Here is a 24,239-nt window from a genome sequence, read left to right as displayed (position 1 = left end):
CCATGTCAAATTATGATTTACTTCTACTTGACCAGATTTGTGTGTGTATGTGTACATACACACACACACACGCACACACATATATATTTGTTTTCTTAAATTTTCGCAGGTACTTACAAAGCTGAATACCATACATATATATATACATATATACATATTTGTTTTCTCAAGTTTTCGTGGCTACTTACATGTATGTCATTCAGCTTTGTTCGGGTATTTTCCCACGTCATTGTAGTTGTGCTTTTAAAGTTGTAGCAACGTTTCAGCAGAATCTCATCTGCCATACAGAAGCCTGATGATGGCAGATGAGATTCTGCTGAAACGTTGCTACAACTTTAAAAGCACAACTACAATGACGTGGAAAATACCTGAACAAAGCTGAATGACATACATATACATACATACATACATACATACATACATACATACATATTATAAAGCTCAATAGCTTTAGTGTAATATCTCTAAACAAGAGATCAATTCCCTTCCATTTTGTAATCCTCATGTCCTATTCCTGCTCTCTCTCAGCAGAGTCACCAGATATCTGAAGAGGCAAAAGAGGACAAAAACAATTGGAAAAGAGGACAAATGAGGGGAAAGAGGACAGGTATTTAACCTAATGGCATTTATAACATTAAAAATTGAAAAAAGAATACTTAGTCCAGCATATAAAATGAACTTATTTTTTTCCAGCATCAGAAAGACTGGTTTTTCAATCACGGGAATGTGCTAGAACCAGCTAGGAGGCAAAACTGTGAGATTAAGGTCTTGTCAATTACAGACAGCAGCTTAAGTTTGGGAAGGTAACTAATCTAAACTAACACAGCAGAGCTTGATAACTTACGTTAACATTTATTATAGATGTTCCCATGGAGAAAAGGTGCTCAGGAAAAGATTCTCAAACAATATTTGATTTCAAGGCTATGCCTGAGGATCAGAAGAAAAAAGGAGGACATGTCCTCCTTTTTCCAGACACCTGATAATAATCCTACTCTCAGCAAATATCTGCAGAAAGATGTTTAGGCCATGCTGACCATCATAAAAGGATGGTAATGTTTTAGTACAGGAATGTGATTTTACTAGTTCTTTTTTACAGCAGGTGACCCACATTTTTTTAAAAACGGGCAAACTTTTCCTTAACTGAGATTAGTGGCAAGAAAGACCATTTACAGCCAACGTGATACATTTGTTTTTAAATGATGAAAAAAGATTTGCTGTAAAAGACTGCTAAAAGTCTTTCCCCTTTTAAATAAACATGAATAATATGAACTATGGTAAACCCTCACAATTGCAAAACATGGCTTATCTCCAAGCAAACGACTGAAAGCAGGCTGGTAGGCAGCCTTTGCCCAACTGACCACTGTCTCCAATTTTTGCCTTACAACTTGTTTGTTGCATGGAATTTGCCTCCCACCATTGCATTCAAGTAGAGTACTTGAATACATAAATATGTATTCAATTTCTATTGCCACCGACCTCAATGACTCTGAACAGCTTACAATACAATATGTATGAAATAGGTTGCTTGGTAATTACTTGGTCAAATCTGTTATGCACAACAAAAGGAGTAGCTGTCTTCGTGTTTAGTTATTTAAAATTTTGACCATTAATGAATAGGGTTGTAAGTGGACTGAAGTCAATGTGCAGATAAATAGATACTAGGCAATCTTCCTGTATCTAGTATCCTCTGAAAATGTAGGACTATAAATTCCATAATTTTCAAGATGAATTAGTTGGCACTGATTATATACATATAAAAGAAAGAAGCTCTTTTGAAACATCTAAACTGTAATTTAGGTCCATAGTGCCAAACAGGTGATTTAATCCTCCCTCTGTTTGAAATTGTAGGAGAAGGAGTGGCAGAATCTGGGGGAGAGTTAAAAGAGAGATCAGCCTAAAATCCCTACGTAGCCGCAAGCGCCTAAGTCTAACCTCCCTTGTATTCCATTGAACTTATCTAACACTATGCCGATTCTAACCTTTAGTTAAGAAGATTCCTGTGGATTGCCTGATTAGCAATAAACCAGTTTAACTGGACTCTTTACTGTGGACCTGATCTTTCACACCTGACATTAATCTTCTCAAGGGCCAATGAGAATTCAAGAAAAGTTGGATTTCGTTCACTTGTGGCTATGTAGAGATTCTAGGCTGATCCCTTTTAAACTCTATCCTCAGGTTCCTCCTACAGAAATAACCTTATCCCATTTCACTGTTATTCAAAGCAATATGAAGGCTAACTTATACATGATATTCTGTGGAACTCACAATTGGCTTTATCCTTCTTTAATTGTGACTCACAGATCTATATTTTCTGTTCATTAAAACAGGGGAAACTTTCAACTGTTCTACTCTAGATGACAGAATCTGAGAATATACAAGACTAACTTTTACATGCCTTTGGAGGTTTCACAACCCCTTATTCTCCAGAATGAATCATGGACTTGAGTAGGCTTCCAGGCTGGAAGAAGATAAACCAAGAGCACTGAGTCACGCATAGGTCTGACATCAGATCTTTGCAATTGGGAATAGTTTCTGCATCCCCAACTCTTAGAGAGACTTTTGCCTACCAATCTGTTGATTAGAAAAGCTATTATCTATAGATTCTGTGGGTCCTATTTATTTATGTAATTTATAATGACACTTCTCTCACAAAAGTATCTTTGGACAACATACAAAGTAAGGAAAAAAACAATAACAATCACCTATCCTACGAATCCTATGGGATTAAACATTAAACCAAAACAATAAAAGTTACATTTCCTTAATCTCCTGATCCAAATGCTTAGGGGACTAGCCAGAATTAGGAGCCCTGTAAAAGGCTAACAGGGCCTAGCATTTGGATTTCAACAGGAATGTTGTTCTATAGAAAAGGCGCAATTCCCAGATTCAACATGATGGCAGCGTTTGGTGGAAGGAATTCCATGCATGCTCTCTCTTTTAACTGGCATCATGATGTTTTGTAGTGGTACCTGAGCCTTCAACTGTGAGAATTAAATTGGAAAGGATCTTCCAAAGCAACATCTTATTAAGATCTCAGGAATTCTAAGGAGCAGCAGGCAAACTGCATTATCAGCCAAATCAGTTTTCCACTCTCTTCTGTTTGTACTATTTATTATTCTAAGGAGTCCTGGTGGTGCAGTGGTCCATCCAAGGTCAGTAAAATCAGAACCCAGATTGTTGGGGACAAGATGCAAACAATGCCACTACATTGTAAACAGTCCAGATGTGCTATAAAACTATGGGACAGTATATAAGCCTAAATTGCTAATTTGTGGTTAAATATGACCAGTTGCTCTAATTTAGTGATGAGGATGTTTTAATGGTAGTTAGTAGTAATTCTGTTGATAGCTCTATAGCAAAGGAATATACCACAACTTTCCTTCAAGTAGCTTGGAGACGTATACATAATATTCCCTGTCCCAATTTAATATTCATGACAATCACCTTGTGAAATAAACTGGGATAACAAGTAGGAACTGTCCTGAAGAAATCCAATGAGTTTCTATGGCTGAAGATGGCCTTATTTCTGGGTCTCCTGTCCAACACCCTACACTACTATATGGCCTTGGCCATTCAAGCTTGGGAATGGTGAAGTCGAGCAGGCTTAGTTTATAGCATCTTAAATAATCCACAATACTGACCTGATATGGGGATGCTTCATCTTCTGTAGCAAGCAGTGTGAAGAGTATAGGGAGGACAAAAGAAAAAGAGAACATTATGAGTTAAAAAAAAGAGAGAGAAAGAAACGTAAAGCACACTTTTCTTTGACACCATAAGCCCAAAAGGTAAAAACGATAGCACTTGACTATGTTATACAGATAGTCTTTGACTTACAATCACAATTGGAACCAGAACTTCCATTGCTAAGCAGAGCAGTTGTTAAGTAAGTCATGCCTGATTTTACAACCTTTTCTGCCACAATGAATCACCGCAGATTAAATGAAACATATGATTGTTAAAGGAAGCTAGCTTTACCCATTGATTGTGTTTGTCAGAAGATGGCTTGGAAGCCAGTTACAACAATCCTAAATACATACTGGGTGGCAAGGGTTCAAATGTTGATTACATGACCATGGGGATGCTGCAACAGTTGTAAGTTCAAGGACCAGTTATACGCCACTTTCAGTGCTTCTTTAACTTGCTAAACAAAACATATACTTAACTCGCATTGGTGTTATAGCTTAGTTCATTTCAAAGGCTAAGCATGGTTTCTTCAAATGTAACTATTTCAAGGTAGCCAATTTTGGAGTGAACGCCTCCACATAGGCAGTTACATTTGATAATATTTATATTTGTGTGTAGATATCCATACAGCAGACATTCATAGCCAGGAGTAGAATTGTGTCAGCTGCACCATGAGGAGCCAATTACACTTGTGACTTGGTTGCTGCAAAGAATTTTCCTCCACCATTAGCTTCAACTACTTAGATAGGCTAAATGTTCATTTATGTTTAATAATCACTTGGTTAAATCCATTCCTTGCAGCATGGGAGCACCTGTGTTTAGCTGTTGAGAATGTAATCCATTAATAAATGGACTAAAGTCCGTATCCAGCTAAATAAATAAGTAAAAAGGCCTCACTCTCTCTCCCCGCCCTCTCCCCCTCCCCCCCAGATACCTCCACAGAGTGGTTTGAGGTATTTTTGTGTGTGTTTCTATCACTGATATATGGCATTTGTGATCAAATAATCCTTTTAGGTTAAAAAAAAGGGAGGGGGGTTAGAGGACATGTTGCCTTGTGTAGCCCCGAAGCGATAGGTTGCCAATTTCTTCACAAGAAAGAAAAGCACTGTATCACCCACACAGTGAGAAGCCACTCTTTTAACACCCAACTCTTAAATATGAAACATAGCCAACTGAAAGCAAATTCAGCTGAAATTAAGTTTAAAAAATAAACTGTTTATTCATTCCCGTGTCTGTATAAATCTCTTAGCCAAACAAACTTTGCTGGAAAAAGCATTAAGGAATGCTCCCTGGGAGGAATCAGTAAGGCCTATGGAATAAGTAAGGCCTGTTCTGAACACCATGCCTTTCCTTGTATAACAGCAGGGCTATTGTTCAGAGAATGGCTACAGAAGATACTCTTCCTGGTTCCTGGAGCTAAACTTTCAGAACAAAAAAGAAAGAAAGAAAAGAAAAACCTCCAGGGATAAGCTTTACTGAAAAAAGTATATGCATTTTGCTAGGAGGAGAAGTTGCTTCAGTGAGTAGGAGGAGAGCAAATGCTTGCCTATGTAGATCTCTCTCTCATTTTTCTCTTTTCAAATATAGAAATGCTTTATTTCTGAATTGGTTTCTCTTTGGCCCAGGTTTAGCAACAGAAACATATTCAAAGTAAATCCCATTGACTCCTAAAGGGCTTACTAATAGGAAATCACTGTCACTAAAGTCACAGTGAACTAAAGCCAAAGACATGACTGGTTTTGCATAACACATTTAGCTAAACTCAAACAACATGAATTCAAGATTCTTTTTGCTTATCATGATAAGCAATAAAACTGGTGAAGGGACAAACAAACACTTAAATCAATATAAAATCACGCACACTGGCACAAAATGGCACTGAATAATCAGGAAGAGAGTCTTGTACAAATGGCGGACAGCAAAATGAAGATGTTGCTTGTGTGTGAGTATTAAAGAGGAGCAAACCCCATACTTGGGATAATTAGAAAAGGAGTTTAAATAGAGGCGCTAATATATGCGGTGAGGGAAATCTATAGTAAACTTCCTGTGAGAAACTCTAATTTTTCTTCAAATACAAGTAGGCCTCAACTTATGACTATGATTGGGACCAGAATTTCCATTGCTAAGCAAGGTGATGGTAAAATAAGTTAAATTTCTGATTGTACAGCCGTTTTTGCAACCATTTTAAAGCACTTGTTAAGCACTTCACATGGTCATTAAGTGAATCCAGTTCCCCCCATTGATGGAAGCCAGTTGGGAAGATCACAAATGGCAATCACATGATTCCAGGATGTTGTGGCTATTGTGATTATATGACATTTGCCAAGTGCCTGAATTTTGATTATGTGATGTGGGTAATGTTGCAATGGTTATAAGTGTGAGGACTGGTGATCATTTTTTTTCAGTGCCTTTGTAATTTTGGTCACAAAGCAAATGGTAACTTATAAGGCAAAGACTGCCTATAGAAGAATTTAGAGTTGGAGGTACAAAACGGGCAGTCAAAATGATTGCAGGACTGGAGCAACTCTCCTATATTGAAAGACCACAGCAATTTAGTGTAGAAAAAAAGGAAGATAACATGAGAGAAGTATATAAAATTATGTATACCACAAATAATGTGAAAAGAGAAGTACTTATGCATAATCAGTTTGCAACTCAAGATTATCTACCCCCACTAAATATTCAGACATTCAGGATCAAGAAAAGGAAATTCATATTTATATTGTACATAGTGAAGCTATGGAATAGCTAGCTGCAAGCAGCTTTCATAATGGCGACCTATCTGGGTGTTTTTTAAATAAGAACTAAATGGTTTTGTGGACTTGCAGGCTATCAATGGCTAGCAGTAGATGTTCAAAGTAGATATTCTGGAGCAGGGGTCTTTAAACTTGACAGCTTTAAGACTTGTGGACTTCAATTCCCAGAATTCCTCCTCCAGTCATGTTAGCTCAGGAATTCTGGGAGTTGAAGTCCACAAGTCGTAAACTTGCCAAGTTTGAAGACCCTTGTTTTGGAGCAAGGAAACTTCACCAAGATAATTGAGCAAGAAACTACTGGACTCACATCCATCAAAGGATTTGAAGCCATCTCAGAAGATTTTAAGAAATACCATGGACTTGTAACACTTTAAAATTGACACTTGATAATGTATTTATAATATGTCCTGCATATGCATAACCACTTGTCTTCCCCCTTTTATTGCCCTCCAACACATCCCAATTTATATATCAGTTTAGTCCCTCAATGGATCTTATTAAGTGAGTGGTGGTTCAGAAAACCTTTTGTTTCTTAAGAAAATGTATTAGTCTGAAAAGGTGCTATCAGATTCCTTCTGATTAATGGCCGCTAGCAGTAATACTGATGGCTATTTACAACATCCTGAATTATATTAGCATGCCTGAAATATTGGTTGCTGCAAAGCAACAGTAGCAGAATCTTCCAAGATGAATCCAGTGGGAAATTATAATATTTGATATAAAGTTCTGGACAAGGTGATCTATAGCCTGATCCAAGGGGTCTCTTCTTATGTTCATGCTGCCTCCTCTATGGCCTGTCAACCAAGTTAGCACATTGCACAAACACAGGATTCTGGCTTTGCCTGCCTGGAAGAAGCCAGAGAATGAAGCCATTAAAAACTAAATGGAGCCACAGCTTAGTTCCCTGTTTATTTCAGGCAGACAAAGCCAAACCCCCATGTTTCAATTTCACGCTAGGCTTTGCTAAATAAGCTCTGTGTATCCACTCACAAGCCAGGGACACATGCAAATATGCCCCTTACTGAACTAGTGAAAGGAGAGGAATCTGAAATCACTTTACATATGCAACCTATGAAATAATTTTCAGAAATATACAGTTTCTATTTTTGACACATTTGACAGGTGGATAAAACCAATCTACACCTGAAAGTTCAATTTAATTGATTTTTTTTTTGCTAGAAGTCTATGCACAGGAATATGCTCAATTAATGGTTATAACTTGATTATAGTTAGACAAGGGTCAATAGCACACAAGGGATGGTTAGATTTAGTTTGTTTGTGCCTATATAAGGATTCTAGCCTGATTCCTCTTTTTACTCCTCCCCTGACTCTGCCAATGCTTCTTCTACAATGTTATTTCGTATGGGACTAAGAGCTAATTTTACATAGAAATTGTAGGTGTTGCTGATAAACAAGATGCTCTTAAATGTTGTTTGTAAATGCAATAATCAAACAATCCCAGAAGAAAATATCAAAATCTAGAGCTGAAAGAATTGAATGTAGTTTCTCTCATGAAGATACTGAAAATAAGCATTTGATTTTTTTAAAAAAAGAGTTCGACATTTCTTTGCAACACTGCTCTGCCCCTAGTATCTCTTGGTAAGGAACTTTCAGGATCATTACTGGATAAGCTTCTGGGTGCAAACCAATCCAAAGTAACAGGAATAAGGGTGTAAAACTGAAAGCCTGTGGCCAAATTTGGCCCACTGGGTGCTTAGATCTGGTCCACAGGGCTGCCCTAAATGAAGGACCAGCCCTTAGTGCCTCTGCCAATAAAAACAGAGCTCAGGAGGGCCATGGGCAGCCCTCTGGAGCTCCATTTTCACTGGCAGAGGGTTGCAGGAGGCTATTGCAGCCAAAAACGGAGCCCGGGAGCCCATTTTTGCTGGCAGACTGCTCGGGCTATCATAGGTGCCCCTGACATGAGTGATGCCAAGCTGACCACCCCCACTCTGGCCATGCCCACCCCAGCTCCCCAAGGTCAAACTTAACCCTAATATGGCACTCAGTGAAATCGAGTTTGACACCCCTGCCTTAGATCAATATTTTTCATACTTGTCAAGTTAAACACATAGATTTCAACTCTTAGAATTATCAACAGGACTAGATGGACTAGTACAGCAGCTCAGTGTATCTGTGCATATCCTTGTACCCTTTACTCCTCACACCCAAGCCCTCCATTCCTTTCTTCTGCTTTGATAAAAAAATATCATGACTCACCGGGGGAGGAAGTTTCTGAAAGCTGGAAAAGCAAAGCTGGGGTTGGTCTCCGACGACGGATCTAGAAGAGAAATCAAATAGAAGTTTTATTTTGCTTCTCCCAATAAGAGATGGGAGAAATGTGGAGGAAGAGTCAATGCACAGTTATGACTTCCCCAATCCCTTTTGTTTTTCCAGGAGAAATGAATAACAACTATGTATCTACCCATGTAGATTGTCTGGAATCTGTGATTGGGAACACTTTTCTGTACTAAAATGAATTGCCCAGCATTGTTTCAAGATCTTACGGCTTGTGGGGCAAAATTAAGATGTTGCTTTCAGGATGCCTTTCCATTCCACCCGGAATATCAGCCGTCACAAGAAAAAGGAATATGTGATTCCTATTGCCAAAATTCTATGGCTATAACTCCTTGTGCGATATTCATGCCTTGAACACACAGTCATAGCCTGCAGCATTGGGGGAAGCATCCAGTAGCTGCATAGTTGGATTAAGGGTATCCCTTTTATGCCAGAGGATCTGACTTGCTGATCTCATTAGTTATCCAGAGGAGGAAAACATGGAGTGTGGGAAACAGAAAAAGACTTCCAGTTCCACTGTTACTATCTTTTTGTTGTTGATTCTACTCCACTTATGAAAAAATGTGGAGGGATATGAAGGCTGGTGGGATAGTCTATGGACTTTAGCCACATTACTCCACAGACTAACATCTCCAAACTAGGGTTCTCCAGATTTGTAAATTGTAGTTCCATTTACCTGCACTTTTGATATCTGGGAGTAATGGAAATCGGTAACTCAGCACCCCTTGAAGGCTGCAAGGAGGGGAAATCTATAGTATCAACAATGGCAGTAAAATTAAAGTATTATATGTCTTGGGCCTGATATGTGAGCTGAACTCCTTCTTGTTAAATGGCGGATGATAGAGAATGAGGAAGGCTCCGATTGCTTAACTTCTTTATTTCATTGTAACAATAACCACATGGTAGCCATGATAACTCCTTTTACAGCACAGCTGCTCGCGGCTACAACTAGGGACAGCTCTTTAATTTCCCACCGCCACGGACCAACCAATCAGTGGGGAGCATGTAGATATATCTAACACCCCTCACCACCTGGTCTGGTCCACCCAATCCTGCTCCCCCCCAACGCAAGTAATCACGAAGGTAGGCAGGAGTCTTATGGGTGTGGCTGGACCTGCGCAGCTCACTCATGGGCTGATCTTTGAGCTGTTTGGATGGACTTATTGCTTCTCCTGTTCCCTCCAATGGAATTTCCTGGAACTTTCTAGTTAGGGAGGCCATACATTTCCACTAGAGGCCTCCCTTTCACTTTCTCCCACAGCCTGTCTCTGCCTTTGTGTGTCCAGTAAGTATCTGCTTTTTCTGTTTGTTGTTTTCGGTGCTATTCTTAATTGTTGAGGTTGTGTCTCGTTAGTCTTTAGGGCCTATTTTGTGTTATTGCTTGTGTGGGCAGGGTCTTCCCCTTCCTCTCTATCTGAGTTGGTTCTGTATGAAGGGTCTCCCCCTTCGTCTCTGGGTGTGTTACGTCTGTGGGATGGGTCTCCCCCTTCCTCTCTGTTTACATCTGTGACCCCCCCTTGCCCCTCGGGTTCTTAGTTGGTCTATATGTCTTCTCCAGCTTTGGCCATCTGTTGCGTTGACCCTGTAAGAATGGGACCTGGTTACCTGGGCCACCATTGCCGGTACCCAGAGAGGGTCCCCTGTTAGGTTTTTAGCATAAACTGGGTCACCCGTTTGGAACATCCAGCATTTGCTGGATGAATCTAGTGGCCTGTCTGGATTGTGTATGGGGTGTAATCTGTCTAGGTGTGATCTCAGCTTTCTTCCCATGAGTAGTATGGCAGGGCTTTTATTTGTTGTTGCGCTGAGTGTTATGTGTATACTTAATAGCTTATCTATTTTTGCTTGCATGTCCTCTGGCCCTAATTTCTGGAGGGTCTCTTTTGTGTACCAGACCATGTGTTCCACTTGTCCATTTGTTGATGGGTGTCCTGATGCTGATAGGGCATGCCATATCCCGTTCTGTGCTAGGAACCCCTCAAACTGGGTGGCCATGAACTGGGGCCCATTGTCAGATACTATTATGTCCAGCAGCCCATGTGTGGCAAATAGTTTTCTTAGTTTTATAATGAGTGCCTCTGTTGTTGTGGACTGCATGATGCTGTCTTCCAGCCATCTAGAATATGCGTCCACTGCTATAAGAAATGTGTGTCCCTTTACTGGCCCTGCAAAATCTATATGTACACTTGAACATGGACCCCTTGGTGTTTCCCACTCACAGTTGGGTGATGTGGGAGGTGCTGGCCTGGTTTCCTGGCAGGTCTTCCAGGCCTCTATTTCTTTATCCATCCCTGACCACCACACATAGCTCCTTGCCAGGGATTTCATTTTAACTATTCCCGGATACCCTGCATACATTTCCATTATATCATCCCTTAAACTTTCGGGAATTATTACCCGATCCCCCCACAGTATGGACCCCTTTAGTATTGATAGTTCTGTTTATCTGTTCCTGAATGGTTTAATCTCTTTGGCTGTCTCTCTCTCGGGCCACCCTCTCCCTATCCAGTTCAAAATGCGTGCCAGAGTTTTGTCTTTGGCCATTGCTCTCATGATGTCAGTTGCTGTTGCTGGTGTTTGTTGAAATGCCTCTATCAGGAGCGTGGATGTAGTTGGCGCTGGGTCTTCATCCAGGTTGGGTAGGGGGCATTGACTGAGTGCGTCGACATGGTCAATGTTTTTTCCTGTTTGGTAGATTAAGTTGTAGTTGTAGGCAGCCAGGAATTCTATTCAACGTGTCATTCTGGGAGACAGGATGTTCGGTGTACCTCTGTCTCCTGTGATGATTCCCAATAGTGGTTTGTGGTCAGTGACTAGTGTAAACTTCCTTCTGTAGATGTATTTGTGGAATCGCTTGATTCCAGTGACTTCGGGTAACGCTTCTTTGTCTAGCTGGCTGTAATTTCACTCCAGTTTGGATAGTGTCTTTGAGTAGAAGGCTATGGGGGCTTCGTTTCCATTCGGTAAGATGTGGCTGATGATTGTGCCTACCCTGAACAGTGATGCATCACAAGTTAATATTAATGGTAGGGTCTCGTTGTACTGGATTAGTACACAGTCTGATGTAATTATGTTTTTTTTTATTTCTTGGAACACCGCCTCTTCTTTTTTCCCCTAGGCCCAGGCTGCCTTCTTGTCAAGGAGTCTGTAGAGTGGCTCCGCCACTGTTGCCTTCTTTGGTACAAATATATTGTAAAAGTTAATGAGACCCAGGAAGGCTTGCAAGTCTGTTTTGTTGGTTTTGATTGCTTTAATTTTACTGCCTGTGGGGTGGATCCCTTCACTGTCTATTAGATAGCCTAGGAATTCTACCCTGTCGGTTGCTAGCTGGTATTTTTATTTTTTTATTTTTAGCCCCACCCCTTTGAATTGGCTTAGGACTTCCCTTAAACATTCTTGTAATTGTTCTTTGTCCTCTGCTGATATGAGGACATCATCAAAGTAAGGCATCACCTCTTTAATCCCTTGCAATAGCCATTCCATGAGGCTCTGGAATAGCCCCAGGGCAACACTGACCCCAAATAGCAGGTGATTACATTTGAAAGCCTCTCGGTGTGTTACGATTGTCTGTGCTTCTGCTGTCTCAGTGTCTACTGGTATTGTTGGTAAGCTTGTGTGAGATCAAGCTTTGTGAAGATCTTCCCCTGGCCCAGGGAGTGTAAAAGGTGTTGTACCACTGGGGATGGGGTACATACTCTGTTGTAGGGCACGGTTAAGGGTTGCCCGATAGCCAGCACAGATGCGCAGAGATCCATCTGGCTTTATAGGTGTGATAATAGGTGTTTCCCATTTTGCATGGTCTATGGGTTCAGGGATTCCTTGGGCAATAAGCTTGTCTAACTGCTCGTCTATTTTGGGTTTAAGCACAATGGGACTCGCCTCGTTTTAGTCTGATTGGGGCTATGTTTGGGTATAGGTTAAACGAAATAGGGGACCCCGAGTTCTTGCCCAATTTTCCGTTGAACACGTCCTGGAATTCCTCCATCAGTTTGTCTTCCCATTCGCTTTTGGTGATACTGTATATTCCAGTGAAATCGATCCCCATAGGCTTGAACTACTCGAGTCCCAACAGACTTGGCCAGTCCCAGTCAACCACAGTTAACGGCAGGATTCCAGAGTAGTTTTGGAAGGTCACTCAGAATTTCCCTATACCAATGATGGGAATCTCGGTCCCTTGATAGTCTTTTAGGATTAGCCTCTGTTTGCGCAACTGGTCTTGTGTCAGATCGGGAATTAGACTTTTGATGGTGTCCCATGATACCATTGACAGATAAGATCCGGAATCCACTTCCATCCAGCATTGTTTACTTTCTATCATGACTTGTACATGGACCTTCCTGTTGTTTGCTGTGCTGGAGTGGCCCACCGTCATGGTTTGGTGCATTTCATTCCTTGCTGCGGTTGACTCGTTGTTCCATTGGCTCCGGCTGAATTGGCTCCCTCGGTTCTTGGGTTGATTTTCTTGGTTCCTTGGAGGTGTGCCTTGCCTCGGCCTTCTGCTGTTGGGCTTGAATGCTCGGCATGCTCTTGTGATGTGTCCTCTCCGCTCGCATCATTGGCAGATGGCGTCGCAGAAATGGCGTTCCGATTGGAGGTGATTTCCTTCGCAACCCGCACACCAAAATTCTTTCTGCTTCCCCTCTCAGCTTTTTTGGCACCTTTCTTAACATAGTTGGTTCACTTCCTCGTCGTTGCCCGATCCCGACTCGGACTCGAGGTCCTTGTGGTGAATGGCAGTGGTGTCCTTTTGAGGGGGCCACAGTGTCTTATTCATCTTCCTCATGGCTGCGGCGGATTTCTGGGCTGCTTCTGTGGCTGATGCTTCTTTGACGGCCTCCTTTAGTGTTATTTTAGGTTTTGTGAGGAGGTGGCTTGATAGTGTCAGGTCCCTGAGTCCCAGGACTATGTGACCCCTCATCGCCTCATCCACATTCAGGAATTTGCATGCTCCGGCAGTGACCCTCGGGCTCGCAACAAAATCATTGAAGCTCTCTCCATCTTCTGGTCTCTCCAGAAGAACTTGTGCTTTTTGATTAGGCTGGATACCAGTGGAGTGTAATGGGTTCTCAGAAGTCTCTCTATGTCTGGCCAGGCCATTGTTTTTACATTGCTATGGAGCTGATAGAGCTTTAGCCTTTTTGAAAATGGCGGGGCCACAATGCGTGAGGAAAATGGCTTGTTTCCTCTGTTCTGAAATGTTCATTAGGTCGCTGCTTTCCAGGAACATCTGGAATCGGTCAACGTAGGATTCCCAGTCCTCGGTTGTCAGGTCGAATGGTGCAGGTGGTGTGTTGTTCCCAGCCATGTTGAGTTCTTTGTCCAGCTTGTAGCCACGTGTTTGTGGTCCCGCTTTCATCGCTAATGTTAAATGACTTCAATTGTTCTGACCTCAAGCTGATTTAAATGATAGAATCTGTTTTGAAAACACTTGGTAAACTTGGAATCAAATATTCCCCTACAACTGTCTCATGTTCATACAACAAATTATTTCAGTTGCTATGTATATTGTTTTTCTTTATAATATGTTTTTATTTTAATTGCAGTATATTTTTGAATTGTAAGCTGCCCAGAATCATTGATTGAGATAGATGGATATAGAAATTAAAAAATAAACAAAGCCATTTAAACAAGTCAGATACAGAGCTAGTGGTGGAATTTATACACTTTACTCAACTTCGCTATTTTTAATCTTGTGTAGTTAGATTTTGGGTTTTTATTGTGCAGTTTACTATGTTCTATAAAACTATCCCGCTTGGTGAGTTTACAATTCAGTGAGCTGGACAATAAGCTAATTAGTAACCAAGTTCAGCATATTGACATGAACGCAACTACCAGGCCATTTTGAGCAGAGGACTGAGACTCATTTAACAGCCTAGATATTAAATCTATTTTAGCTATCTTCTGACTCTTTACTTTAAACAGCATACGCACCAAAGTGAAAGAGAGAGAAAAAAAATCAAACTGTCTGGCCTTCAAATATAAAAAAATAAAGAATTTTGACATTGCGTGGTCTTTTTATCCCATTCATTACAAATTTGGCATCCTTCCTCCTATGTTCCTGTGTGTATGTATTTACCAGTGAGGGACAATATATGTTCAGTCTTTATTGATTAGGTGCAGATACATTATCATACCTGGATTTTATTCACAGCATTAGCATCTTCTACCATCCTACTCTCCTTTTTCTCTGAGGAGTTATATATTGAATTCAGTCATAAAGTGGGTGAGGTAGATGGGTTAGCTTAATTTGAACCAAGCTTTATAACCATGCTTTAGCACAATTTTTTAATCTAGTTTTAACAGGTGACGTTAAACTAGTGTGATATTGCAACTATGGCAGACCAGTGAGGGTATGTCTAGTTCCATAGATAACATAACGATTGATACTGTTTGCATGATAGCCAATGATAAAACATGAAATCACCATGTCCCTAAAAACAAACGTTAGATTCCATTATTCTTCTAATATGCAAATTCTACTATTTTAATTCTATACATATCCAAAATGTGACAAGTTATTTATATTTTGCAAAAGTGCAACCTTGGTTGCAGATCCATGACCAAATTTAAAAATCTCCTGCTTGTTATGAGAAGGCCAGGGCCCAAAAGAGCCTCAAAGCTGAATTCTTGGTCCTGGGCTTTTGGTCTAGTGGTAGGATTTGAAGTTTTTTTTACTACTGGTTCTGTGGGTGTGGCATGGTGGGCCTGGCAGGGGAAGGATACTGTGAAATTTCCAGTCAGAGGTGGTATTTGCTGGTTCTCTGAACTACTCAAAATTTCCACTACCGGTTCTCCAGAACTAGTCAGAACCTGCTGAATACCACCTCCGCTTTGGTGGCAATATATCTTCCTTAATGTCCATATTTTTGATATAGCCATTTCACCAGAAATCAAAATTTTAATATAGTGACTTCTTCAATGATGACCGGGATGTGATAGGAATTTAATCTAATATAGTTAGACATTATCAGGTTGAGGAGTTAGGAATTATGCGTTTATTACAAGAGGTGAGATGACTTTTTCAAAGCATTTTTCACCAATTGGTGTGAAAATCTATTCAGGAATCATAGAGATCACATTAGCAAGTGTGAAAAGCCTGCATCAGACGTGAGAATTTGCATATAAGAGGTTTCTTACTGTGTAAAAAAGTTTGAGCAAGTGCAGACTTTAGATGGTTGACTGAATATAATTACTATAAATTTGCCTCTGCACATCTATAAGAAAAAGAACTTGTGTCCAGCTATGAGCAATATAGATCTATAAACCAGTCCATGAATTATAGGTACTATTACAAAAGGAAGGAGTACTGTATTTTTCCCATTCTCTAGGTTCATGGAAGTTTTCTGAATATATTCACAGATTTGTCTTTCTGTTTATTTATTTATTCGTGCTATACAAATATGAAGATCCATAGGTGTTAAGAAATGTAGTAAGTGTTAAGCAATGAATTATTTATTTACTTGGTTGCATTTACAATCTAATATCCCCCTGGAAAGAAAGCTTCCCAAAGTGACTTACTAAAAGTTAAAAAATATATATAATAAAATCAATTAGAAAGCAAACAAGAACATTCACAGAGTATGATATAAAAGAACACTAACCACAAACAGGAAACATGTATGGTTTAATAATCACCTTATGTTAACTCTACCTATTTGAGAACTCTACCTATTTGGAAGTAGATCTTCCTCTGTGGGCCAATGCTTTGGAAATCCAGTTTTTAATTAACCCAAATCCCAATGATTCTAAGCACTGCTAAGTCACCCCAAGTGCCCGCAAGTGGCATGTGTGTTTAAGTTTTTATTTAAACAGCAGTCATTGCATTGGATATACTTCTATGCCTAATCAACAGAAAGATTTCAGAAGAAACTCTTCAGAGGAAAGGAAAGGAAATTTACCACTGTTACTTTCTCAACTTCTTTCCATGCCTCGAATCCCCCCACCCCACCACCCCTTTCGTTGCCCTCCGCACACTGCTCCTTCCTTACCATTTCCACTGCACGGGGATCCAGCTGGCTGGGCGGCGCAGGTACCGAAAACTGGATTTTCTTCCGCTCCTTGGGGTCCATCACGAAGCCCGGGAATCAGACAGCCTCCTACTTCCCACAAGAAAAACTCTCCCTCTGGATTCCCTCCCTGTGCCTCTTTTCAGTCCCCCAGGATCCCCTTAGCAGCAGGAGCTTCCCGGTGCCAACTTCCTGCGCTGCAAAAGCAACTGAAGGTGGCAGAGCTCAACTCTCCTTCATGGCTGCGTTCGGGGAGGCTGGAGGTAGCGATGGGAGGGCAGGCGAAGAGGAGGCGGCAGGAGTGGGGGAGAGGAGGGGAGGGGAGGGGAGGGGAGGGAAGCTTGGTCTATTGCCAGCTGAAGCCTGAATTATTGAGTCCTCCCGAGGAGGCAGGTAGGCATCAGGAATCTGGCTCCTAAGAAGCCCTCAGCTGGACGCCTATTAAAATGATGCCACTCGAAAGAGATCAGTAGCTGTCCGTCTTAGCCCGTTCCGAAGAGAGAAGAGTGCTACAGGAGGGAAAAGTTAACCAAGAATCTGTAGCTTTCTTGGCAAGTCTTCATCAAGCCCCGTATCTTTATTTCCCTGCCCCGTCCTCCCAATACAGTGCTCCCCCCTCCCCCGCCTTTTCTTTAGGTTCCAGTCCCAGGAGATTAACGATTGTATTGCAAGACATTTGAAATCATAAACAGCCAAGAACTGTAGAGCTAGAAGGCACCGGATGAATTGCCTACTCCAATGCATTCAAATCTTGACAACTTTAAAATAGGTGAAGTTCTCAGAATTGCTCAGTCAGCATGGGAGTTGAAGTCCACAGGTCTTACAGTTGCTAAGGCAGAGTGGGTTAGTCCAACTCTTTCTAAAGTGTAGAAAACCAGTTAAACTATTTTGAGAAGCAGCTTTTTTAAAAAAAAATTCTCCAGGAATGGAAAGCCAAAAACCTCAATTGATAGTGTTCTACTGTTGGACTGATTTTACAATCAGGAAGGTTTTCCCTACACTTAAATAAAATCTAAGTAAGTGCAATTTGCTTATTTCTGATGTTGGTTTGTGCCGAGGAATCTTGTAGCTTTTGAAGAAGAGCAATGGCTTGTATCAAAAATCCTCCACTTGATTACCAGCTGGACTACAGCTTCTGTGACTCTACACAAATGCTTGTATTCACATATCCTGAATCATGTAGGAGTGAAAATATGATCAGCGAAGTCAAAAAGAAAACAGCCATGGCTTTTTGCAGAATAGCTATTGAGTGACAATTTAATTTGCATTTCTGAACTAAAATATGAATAATTGTCCAACCCATTATCTTCATGAAGATAAACTTCTTCATGAAGTGAAGATCATCTCTTTCAAGGAATCACTGGTTTAAGATTCTTTGTTTAAGAATGGCCATCTTAAGACTAGTGGCTAATAGGCATGGAAAGGGAATGTGTTTCTCCCTTGGGAAGACTGCTTTTCAATCTTGCTATTGCTAATAGTTGATTTGGTTGTCTACAGTGAATTTAGCTTGCTTTTCTCCAAAAGGAAACAGGTGAATGCATTTATGAGCCTTGAGAATCTCTGAATATCTGTGGGATATCCTATGTAAGTCCCCTATGGCCTTTTTGATTCAATAACTTCTAACAGATTTAAACTTTTGGAAAATTAAGGACTATGCTGTGCAGGAGCATGGTATCTCTGGTAGCATTTAGGATGTTGGTCAATATAACCAGCAGAGATAGATATGCAACAGTTATTGTAATCAAGTATCTCACCCTTTTGACTAATGTTGGACAGGATATGTTCACAAAATGTACATTTTAATTTCTTTCATTGGGACACACTTGTGATGTGAACCTGGTACAGCTTTCTGTGTTAGACTGGCAATTTTCATATTGTTAAATCTGAACTTCAGAGAAAATTCTGCCAGGTACTTAGATGACTAATTTGCATGATATTCACATAAGATGACTTGGTGTCATTCCTGATCCCAATTCCATCTTTTATTCCTTGTCTGATGTGATTTCAGTGTTCTCTGAACATCTTACAAATTCCCCACTATGGTAACTGAGTAAAAACATAGTAATATACAGATATTTGTCTTGTTAGAGGAAATATCCTTCTAGGTTCAGTTCCAAGTGGGGAAAAAGACACTGGAAACATGGAGGCTGTTTGGAAAGATGGTTTAATGGTGGACAGGACCAAATGGCTTGGTGCTCCAAAGTGAAAAGGATGATCACATCTTCAAGATGTTGGGTGAAGGAAAAGAAGGGCCAGGATGCTGAGAGATCCTTAGTTTTATACCGTCTGTTGGGTCCCACCTTAGCGTTTCCTGTTCCTGTGTAAGAAATGTATCCCATTGGCTGTCAGACTTCCAGGGGCGGGAGTCTTAGCTAACTTTGTAGGCTTTGTCTGGACCACATGACTTCACCTGAGTGCTGGCTGGTGCAATCTTCCCAGGCCAAGCGGTGATGTGGGTAGAGGTCTTTGTTATGTAGAATACTCTGACCCAGACCATAATGGCCTGGCCATTAGCAAAGGTGGGGGTGAGCTTCTGCTTCTGAGTTTCTACTTCTCTTTTTAGGGAAATATTCTGCCTTTTTAATATTTCCTAGGATATTTCATTTTTCTAGGAGAGGGGTAGATGCTAACTTCCTACCGTCTGATAGGACAAAATATAAAAACCAAACAACATAAGGTAAATTTGGGAGAGTTTTCTTTCATTACATCTTAATTCGGGCTGAATTTCCACAAACCAATTCTGAATAGGCAGAATTCAATATGAATTTTGCATTAACTATCAAAATCCAAAAGGTAGAGGAAAAAAATGTGACAATAGTATTCCTGGCCATCGACATCTGTGCATTGGTTCACCTGATACTCCCATGATTTTTTTCAACTTGCTCTGTTTATTTGAAGATAAATAAATCCCACCTTGACCAAGCAAAGAACACAACGGAAACCACTATTCCATTCAAAATAAGAAATAACATTCATTTTCCCTATTGCAGACAAATAGGTTGATTAACAGCATGGCATTATATTATGCTAACACATGAGCCTACAATATCCTGGTTTGGCCACATATGAAAGTTATCTGAGTTAAATTCTGTCATACTTATTGAAACAAATAGAAAGTTAAACCACAGTTTCTCAATCTTAGCAATTTTTAAAAATGTGGGCTTCAACTCCCAGAATTCCTTAGATAACCTATATAGGTAGAGGTAGTGAGAAAGTATTCAGAGAGACCTAAAGTGCTTAGAATCTTTTTTTAAATGTTCCCAAATAGTCTTGCTGATATATTAATATCTATCTCTCCAAGGTACTATTCAAGTGTTGGTTAGGGTGATATCTGCAAGAGATTGGATTTTCTACCAGAACTGGAATTTCCCTTTTCTTTTGTGTAGAACAAGCAGTAAAACCGCAAACCTTTTTCAAGTTGTAGAAGGTAGCACCCACCCCTCTCCTAGAAGAATAAAATATTTTGAGAAATATTAAAAAGGAAGAATATTATATTTCCCTGGATGAGAAATAGAGAAATGTGTTTTTTAGAGGGAGAAAGCAGCCCCCACCTTTTTAAATTGCCCTCAGCAAATGTCAGCACTTAAGAGATAAAGAGATAGATAGCTCTATTCATAAGCAAATACCCTCACCCAAGATCCAACACAGGATATTTTGAAATTCCCTGCAGGAAGGTCTGAACAAAGGTAGGATTAGCCCTCAGCCACAATAGGAATTGCCCAATGCCTCTTCCTTGCATCAATCTTAGAAACTTCAATCAAACTTAGCTCAGATAAACACCTAGATTTGTACTTTGCCTATATAGCCAGCTATGACCCTTACATCCCTGTATGGCCCCATAGGAGTCTGCCAGCAGCCAATAGAATACATGTTCTTACACAAGCTTTGCTCAAGTGCAAAGCTTTAAAAAGGTATAAAAACCCTCCACTCTCCACTCCGTTTTGTCAGCTGCCCAGAACCCATGTGGTTCTACTTCACCATTAAGCCATCTTTCCAACCAGCCTCCACGTTTCCAGTGTCTTTCTCCCTGCTTGGAACTGAACCAGATTGATATTTCTTCCCACGCAGTATCGTCTATTATCTAAAAGTACAATAAGTTGGTGAATGGTAGCAAAAGTGGGTAAAATATCTGACCTAGGAAATAAATGGAAGCCTCACACCCTGCAGTAACTTCTTGCAAGGATTCAAATTTCCAAGTCAGTCTACAACCATAATAAATGGTTCGTTCTTCATGCCAATATTTCCCGTTACGCTTATCGTTGGCTTTTGTTTTCTGAAAATTTTCTACATTTTGAGGTAAACTTCCTCCCACATCTCCTGCCTTTGAAGTCCATGGATTAAAAATAGCAGGAAGTAAGAATAAGTGAGGCACTGGATGAGTGTGTTAATACCACTTGTATTCCAACTGGTTTGTGGTGCAGTATGATTCTTTGGAAGCAACACTTAAAGCTCCCCATATATTTGCTAAGTAGAAATATTCATTTCCTCCTTGAATATATTTTTATTTGTTAAGGCATAATTGGGGGAGGAAAATGTATGTATTATCTGTGTGTATGTATATATGTACACACACACACATACATATACAAGTACAATGCCTTATTGAATGCAACTATTTCCATTTGTGCTCTGTAATAGTATACAGAATATTATTATTAGTGTCCCTGGTGTAAAAACAATTCTCACATAAAAGACAAGTGGAACACATACTTCTAACCCTTTTCCAAAGATCAGGAGGGGTGAGGGCAATACTATAGATGGAATTGTAGTTTTTAGGTACATCCCAAGTCTGTATATCTGAAGAGTATAGAAACTACTGAAGATTATAGAACACACAGAAGTGTGTTCTGTTTGCTGTGTTCTAATTAGCAATCATACATAATTGCTGGTTAGTAATTGGATGAAGGACCCTCAGGAAATGCTAGCAATGACATAGAGGCCCATTTCAGCTACCTAAATTTGCCTATTTATTCAAAACATTAAAAGAAACCAGGCCATATAAAATATGTTTTTTTTTCTTGTTTGATTCTCAGAGACTACCTGGGTAAATCCCTGCAGTTTTCTCATCAAGATTTTTCAGAAGTGGTTTGCCATTGCCTCCTTCATCACACTGAGTGTGACTGGCACAAAGTCACCAAGCAGGTTGTGTACCTAAAGCAGGACTAGAAATTACATAAGGTGACCAACCGTCCTCCTTTAGGGAGGACAGTCCTCCTTTTTTTAAATTCTGTCCTCTCTCAAAAAGTCTCCTCCTACATGTCCTCCTTTTTGATATTTGAAGACCAATCTGTAAATCTCTGTATTTGATCGATGCCGATCCGATCCGTTGTGTGTGATGTAACGTATTTGTATTTGACATGACGATTTGGCAAGGCTCGGTACAGTGTGGCGAGGTGCAATTATGAGACGCATACATTCCACACAGAAAAATTGTTTTGAGAGAGTGCGCCATACGCAAGAGTGCACCACACGCAAGTGGCTTTGTTTTTTTCCTTCAATTTATTTGTTTCACTGTAAAAAAGTTGGTTACCTTAAATTATAGTCTCCCAGTTTCTAGTTTGATGCCTCTACCACTATTCCAAATTGGTTCTCAATGGAAAACATACCAATTCAGACACACACACACACACACACACCACCTCTAAGCAATCAGCAGGTCAAATGGAAATTTAAAAGAGTTGCAATCCTTTATATCAGCAGCCCCCAACCTTTTTGGGCACCAGGGACCGGTTCCATAGAGAGAGGTTTTTCCATGGACCATGCGATGAACCCACAGACTGGGGGTTGGGGACCCCTGTTATATATACTTCCAAGAGTAAGTTTTGTTGAAATCAATGTGATTTTTTTTATAATTATGCATAGTTTTTTATAGTTATGCATTAAATCAGGTTTGGAGCAATTAGAATAGAAAGTACCTGAAATGCAAACGTGTTTTAAAAAATAGAACTTAGATAATTTGAATATTAAATTCTGTGTCTAGTGAAAAAAAATCTAGATTTTTTAATAGTATGGCTTCAGAAGAAATACATTTAGCCCTGCTTGCTTTCCAACTATTCTGCATTGCCATATCTTTTCTATCCCATAGAAAAGGACCCTCTATCTATATCTTGGTCTATCCATCCATCCTCTGCCATAACCTCTTTTTTATTACATTTTAGTTCAACTTTCCTTTGGGAAACACATTCCTACACATATTTGTGAAGACATAAGCAGCATTCAATGTATGTTTACTTTGTCGCTTATGTGCAGTGTATGCTTACACCTATGCATGAGATTGTGCCACTGCTAATGCCCCAAAGCCCCTGTGAAATAGTGTTATTCCTACTAGAATTGAGGGGTGCGGGCAGTTAAGGACATGTTGACTTACAGGAAGCAAAATGTACCCAGCTAACTGGTAACATATTCATTTCAGAGTTTGCTTCCATAAACAAGTTTAGCAACTTTCAGACTCCAGGTTAATCCTTTCACCCAATAGCCACATCATTACATGTTTGGCCTGCATATTTATTCTGGAAGTCTCTGATGGAATAAAATAAGCAACGGGAATTGGGTGGGACACAGAATAAAACTTTCTTGCTGGCCAAGAGAAGTCAGTGAATGAATACATGGAAATAAATGGGAAATGTTGTTATTTTTACAGCCAATTGATTATCCCCCTTTCTTTTGTACAAACAGAACAAGATTCAGAAAACCACTCAGACTGACACGGTATTCAGGACTGCTGAGTTTCCTGGGAAGCCAAAACGGAAAACAAACATGCGCAAATGATTTATGATGGTTTTCAACCAGAATGAGCTGATGATCTCAAATATTATTTGATCTCTGAAAGCAATGCATTATTCCCCAACCAATATATAATGATTATGAATTGATCACGGGACCTGGGAGAAAACTAAGTGGGTGCTCAAGATGAGCTTGAAGCCCCAGATGGTTGGGGGCAATATGCTGACTCTGTAAACCGCTTAGAGAAGGCTGTAAAGCATTGTGAAGTGGTATATAAGTCTATGTGCTATTGCTATTTACACTGAGATGTATAGGAATGTGGGATTTCAGGTTTTTTTTAGAAATCAGCTTCTTAGTTCTCTTGAGAAGATAGTAATGGTAGAGTTGTTATAATGAGCAGAAATGAACTGGGCCTCTGTTAAAGCCAGAATAAAAAAATAAAACCTGTTAGTTTTTTTTTTCAAATCAAGTTTTATCTTGGAAGAAAGTTAAATAATTTCAATGATTAGGAATGGATGCAAGATTGAAATCAGCAATGGAGAAAGGAAGAGGAGAAATCCACTATGGATTTATTTATATAATTATTGGAATTTGCCAAACAAAAACAAGAACAAAAATAAGAGAATAAAAATACAATGACAGGGACGACAGGCACATTAATGCACTTATGCACGCACCCTCTGCCGACCCAAGGATGAGTGGATAGTACTGCGACTTGATGGTGGCAAAAAATTCTCAGCATAATTCAGGCTTCTGTTTAATTTTTTTAATT

At 40.0% G+C, this 24,239-nt stretch overlaps 1 protein-coding gene and 1 long non-coding RNA gene across 2 annotated transcripts in view; one reads left to right on the top strand and one right to left on the bottom strand.

Annotated features, from left to right (window-relative positions):
- Positions 1 to 17,003, bottom strand: part of PPP1R1B (protein phosphatase 1 regulatory inhibitor subunit 1B) — a 78,478-nt gene extending 61,475 nt beyond the window's left edge. The window contains 3 exon segments of the mRNA XM_026717622.2: positions 3,642 to 3,664; positions 8,661 to 8,721; positions 16,727 to 17,003. Of these exon segments, the coding sequence (XP_026573407.2) occupies positions 3,642 to 3,664; positions 8,661 to 8,721; positions 16,727 to 16,807 (165 nt within the window). The 5' untranslated portion in view covers positions 16,808 to 17,003.
- A 5,118-nt stretch (positions 17,004 to 22,121) lies between these two features.
- On the top strand, positions 22,122 to 23,914 carry LOC148124144 (uncharacterized). The gene is made up of 2 exons (XR_015739975.1): positions 22,122 to 22,559; positions 23,420 to 23,914. It is a non-coding gene; the product is annotated as an uncharacterized LOC148124144 (long non-coding RNA).
- Positions 23,915 to 24,239: the final 325 nt, after the last annotated feature.

Source organism: Pseudonaja textilis, chromosome Z, assembly GCF_049901715.1.
Source record: "Pseudonaja textilis isolate UNSWEBS1 chromosome Z, rPseTex1.2, whole genome shotgun sequence".
NCBI classification, from domain to species: domain Eukaryota; kingdom Metazoa; phylum Chordata; class Lepidosauria; order Squamata; family Elapidae; genus Pseudonaja; species Pseudonaja textilis.
The sequence above is the reverse complement of the archived record's forward strand: the minus strand, read 5'-3'. Positions and strand labels throughout refer to the sequence as shown.